Raw genomic sequence first — 21,322 nt, 5'->3', positions numbered from 1 at the left:
AAAACTAGATCGTGCTAAATATCTAGAAGTCAGTCTCTGTCTTAGGGGCTCCTGAAACTCTCAGAGCTGATAAATGTCCCATCTGGACCTGAACACCTGCGGATGTGTAGTGATGCTGCCATCTTCATGTCTCTTCTTACCGACTCTGGTAATGGTAATTATTATCTCATAGCGTGGTGAATGTGCAGGTCACAACTTGTCCACCAGAGCGTTTTGGAGTTGTTGGATTGTGTATTTGATGAGTTTGCGGACCTGTTGTCAAAAATTTGCATTTTATGGCTTCATGTACAGGCTCTAAATGGACTAAATGGCTAAATGAGTGGGTAGAGAAATCCCCACTGCAAACACCACAGGACCACCCAGTCCTCCTCCTCCTCCTCCTTCTTCTCCTTCCTCTTCCTGTTGTGTTGCATGAATCCCATCATGCAGCAGTAGCTTCGTTCTTCTTCTCCCACCTGTGTGATGATTAAACAGCAGCTTAATGGAGCCCCAGGTGGTTTGGACGCCCTGAGAGAAAGTAAATAAATGCTGCTGCCGCTAACAGCCTCTTGTTCTACTGTGAACTCAAAGAGAAGCAGCGTTTTCTCCCCCCATGTGTGTGTATGTGTGTGAGCTCTCGAAATCACAGCGAGAGCCGGGGTCTCTTTTGTTTTTCTTCCCCCTACTTCAGCTCAGATTGTTTGTGCATCTCGCTCGCTCCAAATTGCAGTGTGGAGAAAATTGCTTTGACTCTCTTCCCCAGGAAATTATTTGAAATCTTGACTTTCCCCAGAGCAGAGCAGAGAGAGAGAGATTAATAAACCTGAGGAAGCTGCAAGACATTCATCTACAAGGATTCAATAATTTTGATATTCTTGTGTTTTGTTTTGTTTAGGGTTCTGTTTTTTTTTTTTTAGCATTTTGCATGATGAGCAAAAACAGTATATTCACTCACCATCACTCACTGGGAGCCGCCCAGTAAAACCACAACTCTGGTCTCCTGCAGTTCCCGAGGGAGGAAAGAGCATTAAAGTCCTGCTGTAAATACTTAAATATAAATATATATTCAGTTTTTTGATGATGGAAATAATCTATAAATATCCAGAGTGAGGAAGTCTGATGCTAAAATGGTGAAGAGATGGAAAATAAATCCACTTTTTTACACAATAGCTGAAGTGCAAAGAGCTAAACCCGTCCTGCAGGCCGGCCACTGTGTGTGTGCATGTGCGTGTGCGTGTGCGTGTGCGTGAGAGAGAGATTGGAAATGGGGGTAAATTAGGGAGATTTTCTCAGGATTTGGGAACAGAGTTGAGTCTTTAAAGCAGAGGTAAGCGATCCGGTCGTTTTGGCTAATGCTGCGTTCCAGGCAGGCTTTTGAAACCGTAAATTACAGCTTCAAGTCACGACTTACGACTTTGTAGCTTTCCAGACAACCCACTCGTGTTTTTCCGACCTGTTTTACCTGTGAAAGTCACTATAACGGCCACTCGTAACTTCCGACCCGTGAACTCGTACCAGATCGAACTGGTACGCCTTCACAGGTCGGAAAAACACGAGTTACGGGCTGCCTTGAACGCACCATAACGTCTTGTCAGCCGATGGAGTTAGCAGCCCCCGCCCTCGTCATGGATCTATTGGTCCTCGTCCCTACGTCACCACATTCAGGCGCATCCCTTGGCTGCACACACAGCCCTTCATGCCGTTCTCTCTCCTCATTGGATAAAACTTGTAGGATACGAGAAAAGTTTTCTCCTCGGCTCAGAGCAGAGCAGAGGGACTGAGAGACCCGTGTTTCGGTCCAAACACTCTATGTAAGTGATTGCTGTCGGAAGATATAACTATTTAAGACTTATATTAACAAAAAAATATCGCTTACTTCTGCTTTAAGGTTTAATTTTAAAGTGGGAGTTGGACTTGATTTGACATTAATGGCCTGTGTGCAGGGCGGCGCGGTGGCACAGTGGATTGAACTCACAGCGAGAGGGTTCTAGGTTTGTGCATGTTCTCCACAGGTTATTCTATTCCAGCCTCCTGAGACATGAACGTGATCTTCAGCAGCTCGTTGCTCCAGACTTCATTTAGAGATTATGGAACTTCATTATAATTATTTTGTTTTCACAGTAAAAAGTCATTCTGATCTTCCGTTTTTGTATTTTAAAACAAAAAGTCATCAGCTGCTGAAAACTTCCTGTAGCACCACATTAGGTAATAACACCATATTTTGTAAGAATCTGTCACATTTTGTAATACATTTCTTGAACGCAATATGTAATAAACTTCGCATTTTGTAATAAGTTGTTACATAATTATTGCTTCAGTTGTGGGTGTTGCACTTTTTTTAATGAAGAAAATGTAAAAATTTGGTGCGTTATGTAAAGACAGAAATCCGGACAGTTTGGTACTTTCTAAACTGGAGCTGAAGAAACGAAACACATCGTTGGTCTCAGACTCAGACTATGAAACTGAACCTGCGAACTTAATGAGTTTTTTTTTTTACAGTGAAGGTGTGAAGCAGCAGAGGACGGGTCGATGAGGAGTTTGTTCAGATTGCACGATCAATACAGGAAGTTTTTTTTTCTTTATCGACGTCCTTACCTTCAGAACAATCTGAGGAACGGGGAGGAGGAGGAGATTATGGGGTTGAAAGGAAGTGGTGGGAAACAGGAAGTCTGTCTCCTCCCAAGAAGGAATGAAGATGCTAATTGAGCTTTTTATTGTAAAAACAAGTGGAAGTTTGTTTGTTTTCCCCTTAATTTTGTTTATTGTGTCAAATGTGTTATTAAGAGTTTTTATTATTAGGTCCAAATGCATTTTTGAGTTTTGGCATAAAATACATTTTTAGAAACAGGCATTTTGTGTTTAGTTTAGTTTTGATATTGATATTGATGCTGAAATATTGTGGAATTAATCAGTTAAAAAAACAACTGTGATAAATGATCCAGAAGTTAAAGCTGCTACTTGATAAATCAAATATATTTTTTATTCAGTTTTAGTGAAAACAGCTGTGTCTCCTGTTTTTATTAAACCTAGTTTGAGTCTTGTCTCTTAAAAGAACATGTAGTACGTTTTTAAAAGTGATATAGATGATTCATCAGTCAAACTTTATTAGTGTTAAACTTTTCTTATGGCTCAGTGCAGTCCAAAGATTTTCCAGCTGTGATCAACAAAGATTTAGAAAATAACATAAGTACAAGTCTGACATTTTTAAGTTTGTAGGATTATTTTTCTTTTTCTTTTCTTTTTTTACAGTACAAGGATGAAGAGCAGAGAAAGGATTTCTGATCCTCAGGGAGGAAACTGAGTCCTGACGTCTCCGACTGAGCAGGAGAGAAAGAAAAGAGACGAACAGAGAGAAAAGACTGAAAATGTCTCTTTGTAGTTGGAGAAGAAGAAAACCAGGGCTTTGACTTCAAGGAAAAGTTTTCAGGTTTATTTGCAGCTCATGTAACATTTATAGTGAAATAAACTAAACTCACACATGACATGAAAACAACAGGTTTATAAATTTACTCTTAGTTTTATTCAATTTGAGAGATTCAGAGCATCTAGTTCAGAATTTAAGAAAGAAGATCTGACTGTGGATGAGACGACGTCTGTCTCTTGTTTTGTACGTTTTATGTCTCTGTTCAAAGGAACGAAGAAACTCTCTCTCAGCTCATGAATCATTTTTAACCGATGGAAAAGAGAGAAATAAACGGACACTGAACACCGTATGAACAAATGGATGAGACAGACGAGATGAAAAATCACAAAGTCGTCCTTTAATCTGCTTTTTACAGGTTTTAAGAAACAGGAAATGTCGACAAAACTAAAGTTAAACTGTCACAGTTAGTAAAATAATGACAGTCAGATTACAAGCGACACTGAGCAGTGACAACACAGAAACCTGTAGTGTGTGTGTGTGTGTGTTATGATATATGACTTCTTCTGTGTGTGTGTGTCCCTGAGGAGCTCACCTGTTGACACGTGGTTCAGACCAGGTTTGATCCCTAACCACTACAACTTTTTTTCTGAAGCATTTCAAGCGACTCAGCCCTATAGTTAAAAGTCAGTCGGGACAGAGAAGAGTGTCCCACCCCTTCTGAGATGTTGCTACAGCAGTTCCCCCCTGTGGCTCTGCACTAGTGCTGGTCTGGTGCAGAGCCACAGGGGGGATGTGGTGGGCGCAAGAATGCGCGAATTGAGAGGTGGAGGGATAAGGGCCGGTCTCCAGACACCATGACAGACATCTCAACCGACCTCTTTTGACTTCCACTGGGGGCGGACAGGTGGCCTCGGGTCTCCGGCATAGGATCGCCCCCCGCTCCCAGGGAGGAGACACCTGTAAGGCTGGGACCGGACCGACTAGCCGCTGCTGCCGGCACCTGAGCCAGCAGTTGAGGCATCCACCCTGCAGTGTCAGTGGGCCACATCCGGAAGCAGCGGGTCCTGTGGGAGTGTGTGGAAGTCATGTCCGGCTACAGTTGCAGCCGACAATGGGGTTATGGGGGCGGGACTAGATAAGCTTTTGCTTCTCCCGCTTTCCCTTTCGGCCATGTGTATTCTATTATTTGAACTAAGATGAAGTGTGATGATGATGATTTAAATTGACATGCCCGAAATAAACAAATTGATATATGATATATGACAAGCAGAGGTCAAACTACTCCTGATCACACTACAGTTGCCTGTCGTGCAATCAAGATTTTAGGTTTTAAACAGGAGTTTAAAACCTTGCTACAGCAGTTCTCTCCATGTGGTCCGCACCAGTGGAGTCCAACAGCTGCAGCAGATACAAGTTGAGTACTCTGAACAGTATACAATATTTGCACCAATCTCTCGAGACTTAACCAGATGCACCTTTGAAACCTGAAACCCTCCCGTAGTCACACAGTACATGTGTCTGGCGTGCAGAGCCACAGGGGGGAATGTGGTGGGCGCAAGAAGTGTCTCACCCCTTCTGAGATGTTGCTGCAGCAGTTGCCTCCATGTGGTCCGCACCAGTGGAGTCCAACCGCTGCAGCAGAAGGAGACCCGTAAACCAAGACACCAGAGTCACCAGAAAACAGAAATAAACTGAGGCTGAAGTTGTTCATCCTCTACTTTTTTACAAAAACCTCAACGATTAAACCAAAACTCAGCCTCTGTCTCTTTGTTTTTTGCTTCGTCCTCTCACACACTGAGGACGAGGACGTCGACTCGTCTCCTGAAGAGTTCGTTCTGCTCTCTGGTTTTTTGTTTGCTTTGATCTGAAGGCTAATTGTTTCAAAGAGTCTCTGAGTGGTGTCTCCGTCTGCAGCTCTTATCTTTAAAGAGTTATTTATGTCTCATTATCGCAGCTAATAAACATCTGCAGACAAAGACACAACCTTCATATAATTAGAGTCACCTCTTCGTTATCAGAAATGGTTACGACTGAATTTAATTAGGAGAAAACTCTTTGATTTTTATTTTATTAATTTATCTATTATTTTAGAACCAAAGACTCATCATGGACGGTTCCTTCAATGCAGACCACAAAACAATAAACACTTCAAATGCTTTTTAGAAGTTTTTAGTTGTGTTCTATCTTTTTTTTACAGTGTGGTCTGATCGCTGTGTCTTTGTTAATTAATTATTGACCTTTGTGTTCACACAGAGCAGCAACAACCTGAGGCAGCGCTGCAGGAGAAGAGCTGAAGGTAAATGAAAAGAAATAAGAACAAAAAAACAAAGATTTTATTGACAACAGGAAAATGAAATTCATCTGAACCTGCAAGTTTTTTTGTGTGTCTTATCTCTAAGGTGCGATCGTCTCAAACATTAACTCAAGGTTCAATTTTGTGGCTGAGTGAGATTTTGTATCATAATTGTTATTATTATACTCAGTGTACTGGTGAAACATAACTAATTGTAATCTCTTTTTTTGTTCAAGGTCTTTTTAAGTATTTAAAGTCCTATAAAATGTAAGCATCACTGAAACAATTACTCTAATTTAGGCAAGGCAAGGCAATTTCATTTGTATAGCCCATTTTCACAAACAGTTTGTCTCAAAGGGCTTTGCATGGCATCATAACAACATCCTCTGGCCTTAGACCCTCACATCCACTGAGAGGAGATTTTCAGGCTTTTATACCTTTATCTTGACAGGACTGCTGGCAGCTGGCCCAGCTGGAGTCATTTGATAAGATATATTTGATAAATTTTTGCCCCAAACCAGCATGTCTGGTAACTCTAATTGGGTTTAAGTAAGTAACATTTATTCGTAAAGTGCTTCTCACAGAGAGAACTCACAAAGTTCTTGAATACATACATACAAACAATGACACAAAATAAAACAAAACAGCAGCAATAATGGGCTCAATCAGGCTTTGACTTGTTCTACTCGTGGACAGAGGAGCCCCGCCCCCAATCGGTCAATTTCTGATTGATTAGAGACATGTAGATAGATTCAGTGCAACAAAAAAGATGAATGGACAAATAATAAACAAAAGGAGGAATTAAATGAAATTAAATAAATAATACAGTTTAGGAATAATAGATGGATACAGTACGCACTCCATTCTTCCTGCATAGTTAAAAAGAGTTGCCACACTCTGATAGTATCAAATTTTCTCCAGTGCCAAATAATCTATATCCAGAGCTGGGAGTCTTTATCTTTACCACATAAGCAGGATAAATCATCTAGCAAAGAGAAACTAATTGTAATTTAATGGTAAAGACCCAACTCTGAGCTCCTGTCCTGTCTGATCTGATTTTTACAGAGGCCACGGTAACTACCAGTGCAGAACAAGGCTCTGATTTCTCTTTCTCCTGCAGCCGAGGGCAGACGGGACGGGTGGAGGCTGCTGTCAAAACCAAGACCAGGACTGAGGAGATCATGCAGCAAGGGGCCGCTCTCCTTGACATCCCGCCCATGGCTGTCTAGACACATCAACAGAGCCTGGGCGCTGGAGCGCTGAGGAAATAGAAAAAAGAAAGACACTGTGACACTCACCAACCCCTCCACTTACCTCCTGCCGGCATCGAACCACATCGAGCGGGTCGCCCAGGACGAGGAGGACTCTTGTTCTTCCATGGTGTTGGCTCAGACGCCCCCTGATCCGCTGTAACCTCCGAGCTGTCAGCGAGTTGGGGCTGAAGTGGAGGAGGAGGGTGGTTTAAGGACACCTCCACCCAATTAGAGAGTAGCACAGCACTGGATGTACATGTGCTTCACTGTGGAGGCAACTTCAGCACAACTCGATAATACTGCAGAGCTGGAGAAGGGTTTAAATGGATCGGTTGGATAATAACCGCTGTGCAAAAATACTGCACACACAGCAAAAGTCATGCATTCAAAATGTCAATTTTACAAATACAAGTCAAGAACTTTACTTTCACTTTCCATGTCTTGGAAAATAGTGCAAAATGAGCTGGTAATGTTAGTCTACTGTACTGTAGTGCTGAAGCCAAGCTAATTTGCTATTGTTGGGTTTAAACTGGAACAGTGAAATTTAGTACTTTACAGAATAAAAAGTTGGAATAAAGTTGGATAAAAACAGCAATTAACACACCTCAGAGAATATGAGAGAATAAAACGCACAAAAATGAACAAATAAGACAAAACAACATATTAAACAGTTCAACAACAAGCTCCAATGATCTAAGTAAACACCCAGGCACATAAAGGGTTAATAATAATTTGAGGCTGTTGAGACTCATGTGTAAATGTGATGTAATATACAGTGTTTTCATCTGAAATGAAATGCTGTTAATGTGTAAAATGAAAGAAATGATGCAAAGACTCAAAGACAAACCAGTGTTTGGAGTAAAGTTAAAGCAGAAGTAGATAGAGATAGAGAAAACTTTATTGATCCCAATGGGCAATTCAGTTTGCAGTTGCACCTAGCCATGGTGAATAAATACATAAATAAACAAAGGACAACACAATACCACAACCAGCATGACGTGAAAAGAGTCTCAGCAACACATTCAAATTAACATTCAGTAAGCGATCCGGTCGTTTTGGCTAACTTCTTGTCAGCCGATTGGAGTTAGCAGCCCCCGCCCTCGTCCCTACGTCACCGCATTCACATGCATCCCTTGGCTGCACACACAGAGAGGACCGCCCCTTTATGCCGTTCTCTCTCCTCATTGGATAAAGGTTGTAGGATACAAGGAAAGTTTTCTCCTCGGCTTACAGCAGAGCAGAGTGGCTGACAGACCCGTGTTTCAGACCAAACACTCTATAAAAGTGATTGCCGTCGGAAGATATAACTATTTAAGACTTATATTAACACAAACATTCCTTTTAATTCTGCTTTAATTATGAGAAAATAGTTTCTGTGTTGACACATGTATCTACATTTCATCAGATCTCTGGCTTTTATTCTGAAATTCTCGATAGTTTGACATTTAAGCTTTTGAAATCTGCACCTGGTGCTGCAGTTCCTCTCCTGACCACTAGACTGAGTCAATCTCCATAGACTCCCATGTTAAAATGTGCAGAAATAAACATGTTTACAGCCTGGTGCAGAAACAGCTTTGGTCTCCCTACGGCTAATTTCCTTCCCCATGATGACTGCAGCAGGGGGCAAATCCTTTTTATAGTTCACTCATTTAAATTTGGCTTGGATTTCTGAACAGGCTCCTCCTCTTTGTCCATTTTGGACTGGCTGGGAGTTGGGCGGGGGGGGAGTCAAACACTGCCAAGATGGTAATGATGGAGCAGCCCACTCTGACCTTCAAAGCCACTCTTTATTTCATTTATTTTAATTACCGATACTTTAAAGTCATAAAAACAAGAGTTTGAAGCCAAAGAATTACATCATCACGACTCCTTGTGCCCCCGCCGGTGTAGTAACGGCACCCCATCGATGGAAAATAAAAGAAACCCTCAGTCTCCACACCAGGGCCTCGATTAATGAGTCAATAATGTGGTTCTTCCTCTTCTCATTTCACACATCTGAGCTCTCCGCCCACATGTACCGACTGAAATAGCTGCCATCTAATGGTCCTGAGAAAACAAACAACGCATCACATCCTGTTGTCTTCGGAGAGTAATTTCTGCTCGGGCTGCGAGCGAGCGGCAGCTGAAGGGAAGTCGTATATTTATCATTTCAAATGAATAATTAAGTTTTTCAGTGGCACTGTGTAGAAGATTAAAGATGTCCATTTATGTTTAATGTTCATACATATTACAGTGAAGTCTGTTCACACTGCTGCTGCTGCTGCTGCTGCGGCTTCAGAAACTGTTTCCTGTGCGGATCCAGGACTTTGTTGATGATCATTATGGCACAAAAACTGAACATTAGAAACTTCATGAATGCAGAATTAACAGATTTTAATGATGCTATGATGCTGTGATGAAGCCTATCAGCTGCAGCTCTGAACTCAAACCCAAACCTGATAACAGCTGTGACAGAAGCCACAACGGTTCAGGCTTGGAACCAGTTGGGTGTGAAATGGTGTTTGAGAATGATCAATTATTTTAATCTGTCTGCAGTGAAATATTGACAGGGTTCTCCATCAGCTCCAAACTCATCACACGTTTGACCAACAGGGACCAAACCAACTCTCTAACAATGAACTTTATGAGAAACACCAGCTGCTGTTTATGAAACTTGGGTTTGAGATTCTTCGACCAATCGTTGCCATAAAATCTTTTTTTTTTTTTTGTACTTCTCAAAATGAACCTGCAGTTGAAGCCCAGATCCTTTCAGTTTAGGAATCAATACGACAAAGTAAAAATATCCTGTATCATGAATTAACCTGAAGTAAAAGTCAAATCTTGCACATGCACCATTATGACTGTGATAAACTACATTATTTATACTTTTATAGTTGCTTCAGTTGGAGCTAGTTTTCACTACATCCGTGCGATTTAGCCCTGTGGCCCTGAGACGCCCAACATTAATCTCGGCTTCAAAGATTTATTTATTGCCTAAATAGTTTGGGGTGTACATATATTAATGAGTCCAACAGGTCTCTAGACTTCATGAACTAAACTCCGTAGATCTTATGACTAAAGAGGGTGAAAAGACCCTGAGCTGTATCTTCACACAGCTGGAGATCAAACCTGTACTCGGGTTAAAACAGAAACTGCTCGACCCCTCTCTGCCTTCATTTTATCTTTTTAATCTAGCATCTTAATGAGAATATCTGTTCTATAATGTCTTTTTATATTCTTTATATTATATTCTATATTCTTTTGTTTTTTATACCAACTCCTTTGTTTTTCTTTAACACATTCAATTATTTATTTTCATGTTTTTTAAATTTCTGTTCAACACATGGAGTTCATTGAACAAATATATCTGACTTTTATTTCCTTAGCGGTTTGTGTGTCAGATGAATTTAACTTTTTTTTTTTTACATACTGTATAACGTCTAAGAAGTTCAGGAGGAGAACATGTTGGATGAGCTGCTAATGAAACATCTTTAAGTCTCGCATATATGTATATTTATCAGTCTGAAATACAGTTTATAGAAACTGAAAATACTGTATATTACTGGATAATACTAAAATACAGGTACAGCCATCGTCGTTCTTGGTTAAATATTTAATTACATCAAACAACTGAAGGTGTTTATATCAGTGAGTGAATTTTAAAACTTTGAAATCCTACCTAAACCTATGTTGTTTTTTGAGCAGGATGAGATGGACAACAGGATGTCCACATGTGGTGAATGTGCAGCTGCAGAGTGAGCAGATGGAAACCTGAGGCCCTGCCACTGTCCTGACATAAAACATCTGCCGCACATCTGGAAGGCAGCAGTCAGTGACAAACAGTCCTTTTGACTGATATAACTGCTTGTTTTTGTTTTGTTTAGTTCTTGCATCACAGTGTGAAGGGTCAAAAGTTCAGATGAGAGAAATGAAGTCATAATTAATGCTCGTAAAGACACTTTTAAAGGCATTTATTGATGAAATACACACTTAAGATTTGACAAAAGCCTCTGTAGTTTTTGTATGTAAGAAATTCCAGCCCCACTCTAGACCCAAAACTCCTTGAATTAAATGTGGCAAAGGAAACCAGTTCATTACATGTGCAATAAATAACAATAATACAAAATGAGGCAAGGAAAAGGACACCTGAATAAGTGCCTGTGTTAACCTGAAAATAAAAAACAAAACAAAGTCTGAGAAAATCGTCACAGAAAAACAAAAGAGAGAGGAGGGGTGGGGGGTGAAGAAAAGAGAGAGAGAGAGAGAGACAAGACTAAAGTAAAATCCAGTCGTTTTGTATTTCGGGTGCATTAGTGTATGTTCTGAGATTTCCTGGTCACCCTCAGGACCAGAAGGCATTTAGTGACCTGAGGAACTGACTGGAAAAAAGAAAAACAGTACAAAACTTAAAACATTGGAGTTCTACGCTGAAACCTGGAACCATCTGAGAACCGTATATTGCACATTTTCCTTGCAAATACAATAACCACATTGCCAGATTCACACAAATAAGTTTTTTTGTTGGTTTTTTGTTTTGTTTTTTTTGCGCTTGACCTAGGAAATTAAAAAAAACTCACACACCTATGTGTTTTGTTATACACAGACAGAGCATTGTGTAGACATTAACACACTAAGAATACAAAATAAGGGAATTCAATTGCAAATTCATAATTTAAGCCATTTTATGCATGAGTCCGGTACAGGTTTCACAAAGTAGAAAAAAAAGGGAGCAAATCTCTTTTAAAAAAATGCATTAACCAAGAAACTACTGCAGAAGTCACTTAATCAGCATAAATAAATAACAATAATACAAAACTGGACAGATTTATTGATGACATCTGCTATGGCTCATGGGGGTATGCCACTGTAAGGTTAGCTGCGATGACCAATTTCAACTCGTACGTAAATATGAAGTCATTCTCTCCTCAAACTGCACCAACAATGGCAACGCGACGATTCAGTGCACGTGAGTGTGGGAGTTTCCAGAAACGATTAGCATCAGCGCTAACACAATCTATGTTTTAGTCCAGTGGTTCTCAACCAAAGACCCGTTAACTGCCACTAATTAAACCACAGATTTGATAGGATTTGTCCCAGGGTCCCAAACTGATAAGGTTTCTGCTTTATAGATGTTTTGACACAAAAGAAGACAATTTTATAGCTATGCTTTGTTATTGCTACATAGCTAAAATTAGCATTAGCACCTCTTTACTTAGCAAGAACCAGCCACCGCTGTGTTATGAAACAAGAGGTTATAATGCAAGCTAGTTCAGCGGAGCTTGGACGATTCAGTGACTCGGTATCGGAAAATGACAACTAGGCCTACGCTAGCTAGTTAGCATGCTAACTACAGCATAAAAGGTGGTAGAAACAAAACAAAATAATTTTTGCTTTCCACCTATGGAGACAGTTATTGATGAGTAAAGAATTAAAGTTTGATGCAGAACTAGCTGGGTACGTAAACAGCTGCTAATGCTAACGCTAGCAATGTAGCAATAGCAAAAAATCACAAATAGCTCCTCTGAAACAATAGTGCCTCAATTTTTCCATAGAGACCCCCAGGACCCTCCTCCTGGACCCTCGAGGGGTCTCTAGACCTCACTTTGAGAACCACTTTTAAAGGGATTGTTCAACATGTTGGCAAATTCGCCTACTGCCATAATCCCTATAGTCATAGCAGTAGGTTCATTACCTTTAATTATCGTTGCATATTGTTTTCAGATCCGCGGGGCAGAGACACGAGCTGCTCAGTGAACACAATGGAGGTGAACGGTACAGGTCCCCTGTCCCTCATCAAATACACAATCCAACAACTCCAAAACGCTCCTGTGGAGAAGTTGCGACCTGCACATTCACCACGCTATGAAACAATCATGTAACATTACGATAAAGAGTTGTTTTCGAGGCAGACACGGCTGCTGGGCGAAGTGATTTCAAAAGCATAAGTAGCTAATTCTGAGTATTTGCTTCATGTGTCATAATGTTACATAATTATAGTACATGATTATTTCATGCACAAGCATTTTGGAGTTGTTGGATTGTGTATTTGTTGAGGGATGGACCTGTACCGTTCACCTCCACTGTGTTCACTGAGCAGCTCACATCTCTGCCCCGTGGATCTCAAAACAACATGCACCGATAATTAATGATAACCTACTGCTATGACTATAGGGATTATGGTGAGAAGAGAATCTGCCAAAATGTTGAACTATCCCTTTAAGCCGACCCTGAAGATCTCCTGCACAAAGCCGCCTGTGAGATCAATGCTCGTCTACACGGAGGTGAAGGAGAGAGCGAGCTGAGCAACAAAAGGCAGCATCGTGTTCTCAAAGCGAACACTTATTACAGCAGAGTAAACACACGGGAGCCATGTTAAGTTGCCAGGAGTGATTCTGCTGCCAACAAACTCCAAATGAACGCTGCTGCTGCTGCTGCTGCTGCCGTCAGAGAGCGGGCTCCTGAGACGTCTCCCCATTTTCACAAACTGTGTGCAGAGGAAGCAGCCCACAGTGGATTGTTTACTCGTCCTCACATCACGGTGGTGAACCACAAATCTGCCTGGTAGCCTACTGACAGTCCACGTGAGGCCGTGACATCCGCTCCAATTGAAATGTCACGTGGATCGCCCTGGAGGACCCCCGGCAGGAGATAACAAACGGTCAAAGGTCAAAGCAGAAGAAGATGAGCAGCACAAGAGGTGAAACTCATGACAGATCCCGGCCTCGCTCGCCGGCCCGAGACCCCCCTCCCCTCCCCAAGTCCATGTCTGACCCCATAGTATCTGCAGCCGGGCAGAGTCGAGCCTCCTGTAAGCCTCTTAGCTCAGCCGTCAAAGCGTGGCGGCACTGATGTCTCAATGTTGGTGCTCAATTATAAAAAAAAAAAAAAAAAAAGCATGAACATCGATCGATTCTGGTGCACAAGAGGTGGAAGATGGAGCCGACAGTATCACACCGTGGTGGTTGAGAAGGTCAGATCTCTGAGTAGCTCAAGAGATCTTTGGAAACATTTACAAAAAAAAATAAAAAATCAGTTGTTTATGATTTTATAGTTGGATGTTTTAAAGTCGCAGAAGCCAATTAGGTGTTAGAGATCGAATCTACTCTCAATCATGACCCAGAGACACAAACATCTCACAGGAGAAGTCGCTAGATAATAGGTGAGAGTTTCTATTGGGGGCTAGAAATTACATTTCTCACCAGTTGTTTTTTTATTCTTCACAGCATTAGACCCGTCACAGTCTCTGACTTATTTAAAACTCCCTCTGTTTGTTTGCCTGGGCAAGTATCCGAACCAAAGCTGATGGGAAAAAAAAGATAATAATATTTTTTTAAAAAGCACCTTCTTTATCTGCACCAGCTCTGAAAAGAGCAAAAAAAGAAAACAAAACAAAGACCCAAAGGGAAAAATGAGAAAATCTTTGCCGCACAGTGCTTTTCTGAATCTCTCTTGCAGCCGTCTTGAGTTAGAACCAAGTTGTTGTTGTTAGCACCGAGAAAAGCACCAGAGACCACTGATCGCCATCACTGTGGCAAAGCTTCCTCTCTTCCCCCCCTAAAAAAATGACCCCACCCTTTCCATCAGCTCCCCCCTCCCCCTCCGTCTCACACAGGTTCAAGGTTCATGAAACAAAACTAGAAAACTACAGTGACAGGTTCTGTTCACACTGCAGCTGAATTGTGTTAAAATTCAAACGATCTCATCAAATGTTTTGTCTGTCAGTTAAAAAAAAAAAAAAGTACATTTTCTGTTTTGCATCTGTTTCATCTCAAATGACACAAGTCGAATCTGGATCAGACCATTCACCAGAGGAAAACCTAAATTGGACCTGAACAGTGGTGCAGTGTGAACGTAACCATGTGAAACAAAAGTTAGAGAGTTAAAATGCACAAATGAAACCTCAGTTTCAGTTTCAATGCCAGCCTTTCTACACAGTACAAACCAGTCAATGCAGTGTGTGTTTGTGTTTGTGTTGATAACATTTGTGTTTACAGTAGCACCTTGGTGGGTGTGTTACAGCACAATCACCCGAAAGAAAAAAAAGCTGAAGTACATTTAGATTTGATCAGAAACAGACTGGGACGTTTTACAGGAGGCGACGACGACACTCAAGACGTGACGATGGAATAAGAAGATTAAAAAGCCTGATGCGTGAGTCCAGGGTGTGTGTGTGTGTGTGTGTGTGATGGTCGACTGCAGCACAGTTACATGACACTGGCCTCGTCTCTATATGAAATGATCCTTTAAAAACACCAAATCTGCTCTCACATCAAAGTACTGAGTTATTACAGTACGTTTGCAGTAACTTTCACCAGGAAAAACAAAACATGACTGTTCATTGTTTTTGGTTTTATAATGATATTATTAAATTGATAAATTGGCAATTTCTGATTTTTGTTTGTTTCTACTAGGCTTCAAAAAAGTTGTTTTCCCAGTCGATTGAAATAAAATCTCTGTATGTTTACAGAAATAGGAGAAAATACAAGACTCCAAATATTTGAAATTGAAAAGATAAAATAAAAATCTAATTTTGGACGTAACTGGCATCAAAAACCCAAAAACAATGAACTTTCCATTTGTAACTGGATCAAGGGCCTTGAAACATGCAGAGATGGTGTGAGGGGTTTTGGTAGAGCTGGTTCAGTTCAGACCTGTAGGCTTTAAAAAAAAACAAAAAAACATGGTAGGTCCTTCTGCAGCAGGGTTCCTAAACATTTCTCCATTTCTTCCACATCTAAAATGATTAAAACTGTGGTTTTAAACACTGACAGCTGTTTGTATGATGGATGGATGGATGGATGGATGGATGGATGGATGGATGACACGACTGTACTCACTACACAGGACTGTAAAGAGGAGGATACGTGGGCTGTAAATGTACATGTATTATGAGTAGTTTGACTTGTTCCAATATTATGTGGATGCATAGGAACCCTGCATGTGAAAGTACACACAGAGCAGCTTGTTGTGGGCAGGTACAATGCAAAAGGGTAAGTAATGGTCATGTGATTACTGACCACCCAGGTCAGTGAGGTAATACTACTTGAGGTCTGACATGGCGTTTAAGGATCCAGTTGTGGTTGAAGGTTGAAGACAGTTTTGCTTTGTGAGTTAAGACCTTGTTTTTTTTCTTCTCTCGTATCTGACAGAACATTTGTTTTGCTGTGTCGCACAGTTAAAGAACAGCAAACGCTCCTGAGGAACAATCCTCCTCAAGATTTAGAAACACACAAATTTTTTTATAAGCACCAAAAATGACCAAACACCGGCCATTTTATTCAGAATTTCATTATCAAAATGTTCTAAAAACCTCAGCCCCTGTGCGAAACCTGAATCTGCGAGTTGTTCCTTTTTTTTAAAAAAAAGACTCATAAATTGAACACTGGCTATTCTGCAAACAAATTCCAAGTTTTATACTGATTCTTGTGAGAAAAAAACTATTTTCACTGTAATTTTTTAGAAATGTTCCTTAACTGATTTTTCTTGAACACAACTTTCAAGCATTTGCAGCTCCAGCTGGCAGTGACAAGTAACTGAAATACACCCAAGAGACCCGACATCAGCTGTGACATCAGTAATCTGCACTTCATCAAACCGGCTGACATCTCCTACTTTACATTTGTTTTTAAAAAAAAATCATTACTTTTGCAGCTTTGGGAGAAGTTTGCAGTAAAATGAACGTTATAACAACCCTATAGCACTGAAGGAGGCAGGTGAACATCTGCTCAAACTAAAAAGCTGTAAACATGTGGGTGTATCAGCATCTGCCTGCTGCAGGAACCCGAGGACGGATACCGAGGACTGCATGGAGCCAGAACTCAACAGGTTTGAGATCTAAGATAATGAACTAGTTCTCTGCACAAATATTGCATTTGTTATGTCTTGCAGGTATTTACGGACATGAGTGTTTTCTTTGTGAAGCTTCAGGATAGAATTTGTTGATAATGATAAAAAATAAAAACTGCAATCTTAAGAAAGCAGGTGAGATGAGGAGCGTGGGTGGAGGGTCGGGGGTAGTTATGAAGCTTTCTTCGTCTCTGTTTTAATGCTATGAGAGTAATGTAACATACTTAGACCCCACATTCACACAAACTGGCAAAGGATCTGATATATTTGTTTTGTGTCTTTCTCAGACAACATAAAGATGCATTTATATATTTTGATACTGATAGTGAGTCTGTCTTTAAAAATCCTAATTTATCACCTCCGGACATATAGATAGCACTTCTGGGATCCACTCTGTTTCCTTTCTTTTTCTTTTTTTAACAGTCTAAAGTCTCTCTTACTCTCTTCAATCTCTCTCTCTGTAATGACATTTTTATGTACAATATTGGTATATAGAACATAAATTACTACACAAATTTTTTTTTAGCCTATTCACAATTGACAATCATCAAGAACCCAATAGCAAATTAGACAAAGCCAACAAAATGAAAATGGAAAAAAAAAAAAAAAAAAAGATTCAGAGACAATTTACTTGATAAACAGCTTAAAATTGATGCCTGTTATATAACCTTTACCTTTTCCATAAACTTTCTGTGCTCCCAAGACGTGTCGAGTGTATTGTGAAAAGAAGAAGAAGAGAAAAAAAACACCTTTTATATAAAAAAACTTCCTCCTCTTCTCTCAGTCGTTGTCTCAGGAGGATGAAATCTGCACGGAGCTCAAAAAGACGGTCACGTGATTCCCGACATCTTGTTTGCGTGTAAACAGAGCACCAGTAGTGTCTTGGTTCCATGTGTCTCTTCTGTACAAAAGTATAAATATATGCTTTCTCTCCATTTGTTTTTTTTTTCAGTTTTTTGTTTTTTTGTTGTTGTTTTTTTGTTTTTTCTTTTGTTTTGTTTTGTTCACATATCTAGGATGTAGCGGACAAAAAAATGGTTGTTTTAGTTCCTAAAAACACGCCAGTGTTGCAGTGTCTGTGCTGGAGGTTGCCAGTTTTGTGTTGTACTCGTCCCCTTGTCCCCCCTTTGGATCCCGATTTGCTGGCTTATGCTGACTTTTAGCGTCGGGCGTTTGCTTGGTGTTGTTGGTTGATTGATCGTCTTTGCATAAATAAAAAAACGTTGCGGCACAGTCTGCAGCCACCGGGCCAAAAGAATCAAAAATTAAAAAGAAAGAAACAACCGTTGTGTCCGTTTTTAGCTACAGCAGATCCATCTTGGGTCTGTAATGGAGCAGGAGGGGGGATTTCTGCAAGGAAAACACAAAAACAAACTCAGAATTTCACGTCTTTTTTTGCCTTTTGAAAACTAAAAATGAAAAATTAACATTACACTTAATGTGGCAGGTCGATCTAGGCTACTGTATATTTTCATCAGGTGCTGTGGTCTCTCAAAAGCTACTCGCTCCAAAACATTGTAAATTATGAGCCACTGATTTTGTCGTTTGGTGCGACAGTGGTTGTTACCATAGAAACACAGCTTTAATGTAGCCTAACAAACTTTTAAAATAAGTTTGTATTTCTCTGAAAGTGTCCAAGTTTACACTTTATAGTATATATTTGTTTATGTTTTTTAGTTCACAAAGCACTGCCTATCTAGCCAAGAACTGAGATCAAAGGTGAAACAGATGAAACATAAATTTGACACCGTTGCCATAGTGAACTGCATCGGTGAGGTTCTGGAATGTTCTGGAATGCAGTATTTGACGGGCATAGCAACAGTAACCAAAGGGGGCGTGGCTTAGTGGATGGTCAGTTGGTGAGGACGCCTTCCAAATAATGCAGTTCAGTTTAATCAAGTAGCCTACAGTAGGTTTAAAATATTAATGGGATCTCAGCTTCATTTAAAGGGATAATTCATCCAAAAGATCCAAAGATCTTGCGCAGCCACTGGGAGCTACTACTACAACAAGGCTAAAAACAGGGATCACATACATTTTTCCCCAACAACTTTTTCATGTGGCGGCTTCAGGACACAAGGTCAGTACGGACGAGCATTATGGAGGTATTTGGATGTTTCATAGTGTGTGTTCTGGACGATTCAAAAGTGAACTCTATCCGCCGCCATTATATGAAAATCTGTTGCCAGCCGGACCCCCCCCCCCTGGAACTCCAAAAGCATTTTGATAACGCTGAAAGTTCTCCAAACTCTTCCTCGGCATGACGGTGAGTAGAAAATTGGTGAATTATCAATTTTGGGTGAAGTATCCCTTTAACAGATGTAGAGAGCTCAGTCTTTTTTTATGTTTGAGGTTTGATAAGAAACATTTTCTTCATTAACACTTCAGTCAGTCAATCAGTCAAAACTGTCACAACATTTATTTTAGCAGAGTGTGACTCACCTTAAATCTCCATCTTGTCACAACAACAAATTTCAAAGTGTGGTCCTTCCCCAAGATTTCCTCATTGCATAAAATGTCCAGCTATAAAAAGAAGACAAGACAGTAAATTACTGAACACATTTGTGACCACAGACAGTTTGAGCTTCCTCACAGCAGAGAGATGAATCTCCATCTCCCTCAGAGGACGTTAACATGGCACACTATGACAAACAGTGGGTTAAAGCCACTTATTGTGGGATTTCCAGGCTGCATCCCATTGATTTGCTGCAGCAGCAAAACTTCCAACAATTATCCTCTCTCTCCCACTATCTGGCTTTCATTTTTCAACCTGACTTATAACATCACTGTTTCCCAAAGTGGGGGCTGAGTTTTGACACGAGCGGCCGCCGGCGCCTGTGCAGCAGTGGGGCTTTTAGGGAGAACACAGGAGTTCAATAGCGAGCACGAGGCAGGAGCGCCAGGTCCACGGCTCCTCCTGTGAAGTCAACATTGATATTCTGCTGAGCAGCGCCTCAGCATCTGCATCTGCCAATCAATACTGTGTGAGAGAGAGAGAGAGAGAAAGAGAGAGAGAGCCTGAGACAAACACTGCCACAGCGCCACCTGCTGGCTGTGACTAGCAGAACAGCAGCCGGCCTCCAGTCCAAGTTTGACAAGGAAAATACCTGGACTGTGTTTGTTTTATTTTGTTCATTTCTTTACTATTTAAAAAATCTGATTAGGTTGTTTCTTTAATTTTCTGGTTTTCTTTTCTTCTATGATAGAAAACACATTATCTCCAAGTTTTCTCAAAGCAAGCCATTTTAAAATGTAAACATGAGCTTTGAGAAATTGTGCTGGATAATTTAACCAGAAACATCCATATTTACCAGATTAACCCACAAATTAATATTTTATTTGCTGCCCTATTAACTACAGAGGAATACTGTAGGCCTATATGTAAAGGATAATGTATAGTCTGGTTATGGAGAAATAAACCCCGACAGGAAGTATGGAACCCCGACGAGTGAAGAAACGTCACTACTCATTTACATGTCGACATGAAGCATGCGCAGAAAGAACATAACCAGACAACATTCAGTTTCACCGTTAAAAAAAGGTTTATTCCACCTCTCTGAAACCGAATGAAACTCCATTCAGTTTGGGCCCGTTTATTCTGACTGAGTGTTTATATGGAGCATTTTCATTCAGGTTTGGACATCTAAACCGATTCTTATCAGAATATTTGGCTCCATGTAAACCCAGCTATTGATTTCCAATAATGCAGTTCAAATTTAATGAATCAAATAGGAAGAAAACAGATGGATGGATGGATGGAGCTGTACAGAGTTTTTTTTAAAGAGCTTGGTTGGTTTCCTCCATCCACTCATCGACAGAACCACAGCGGTGGGTTTACAAACACGAGGGATGAGTAAATGGTTGCGTCGTTCTCTGACAAAGCGACTCATTTGTAAAGCTCGCCGCAGAATACGTTCCAACAACGACTTCTGATAGTCGACAGATAGCACAACAATGGCAGAGCGGCCGCCTCGCCAAACTGGTGCTATTGGGGGGGGGGCGATATGATGGAGGCGGCCCACTCATCTCCGTGACAGCCACCAATAGAATAAAAAACAAAAACACGGAAAATAGAAAAATGGAAGGCAAGAAGGCGACCATGATGATTATTCACCGCATCCTGAAACAAATCCATCTGTCAAATCGTGGCCCACCCCCACCCTGCCCCCCACGTCGCTCTGAATGAGGCGGTAAAGACAATAAATAGAAAAATTACCACATCTAGATATCAAAAGGGTCTCGTTTCCTGCCAAATATAACAAACACAAAAGGCCTCTGTGTGAGTCAGCGTGGAGACGTTTTACTCACTGACCTTTATGTAATATGTTGTGATTAACTAAACTTTCTGATACACATGGCCCACACCGCCCAGCTGCTTCAAAACAAACTCCAAGAATTAAGAGATTTGTACCAAAATTGATACAAATCCATTTTTGGGGGAAAATAAAACAAACGAAAACATGCAATTTGTTGTTTGTCTTTAACAAGCGCAGATGATTTGTATCCACATTCTTTGTTAAGCACAGGAATTATTTGGACACAAAATGTTGGAATTAAACCACTTCATCAAGTTAAGCTGATTCTCTTTTATTTCCTCACTTTTCTACG

General features: G+C 40.6%; 1 protein-coding gene and 1 long non-coding RNA gene across 3 annotated transcripts in view; one reads left to right on the top strand and one right to left on the bottom strand.

Annotated features, from left to right (window-relative positions):
* Positions 1–10,923: 10,923 nt before the first annotated feature.
* Positions 10,924–11,512, top strand: LOC146979394 (uncharacterized). Its single transcript, XR_015036868.1, has 2 exons — positions 10,924–11,101; positions 11,134–11,512. It is a non-coding gene; the product is annotated as an uncharacterized LOC146979394 (long non-coding RNA).
* A 5,961-nt stretch (positions 11,513–17,473) lies between these two features.
* Positions 17,474–21,322, bottom strand: part of pcgf3 (polycomb group ring finger 3) — a 72,871-nt gene continuing 69,022 nt past the window's right edge. For both annotated transcript variants that reach the window (XM_085789239.1, XM_085789240.1), the window contains exons 9-10: positions 19,157–19,237; positions 17,474–18,064 (exon numbers count right to left, since the gene is read on the bottom strand). In XM_085789239.1, coding sequence (XP_085645365.1) covers positions 18,017–18,064; positions 19,157–19,237 — 129 coding nt within the window. In that variant the 3' untranslated portion in view covers positions 17,474–18,016. The remainder of the gene's footprint in view (positions 18,065–19,156; positions 19,238–21,322) is intronic.

The sequence above is a fragment of the Trachurus japonicus genome, chromosome 10 (genome assembly GCF_045865225.1).
Source record: "Trachurus japonicus isolate A0001 chromosome 10, Traja_1.0".
Classification (NCBI taxonomy): Eukaryota; Metazoa; Chordata; class Actinopteri; order Carangiformes; family Carangidae; genus Trachurus; species Trachurus japonicus.
The sequence above is the reverse complement of the archived record's forward strand: the minus strand, read 5'-3'. Positions and strand labels throughout refer to the sequence as shown.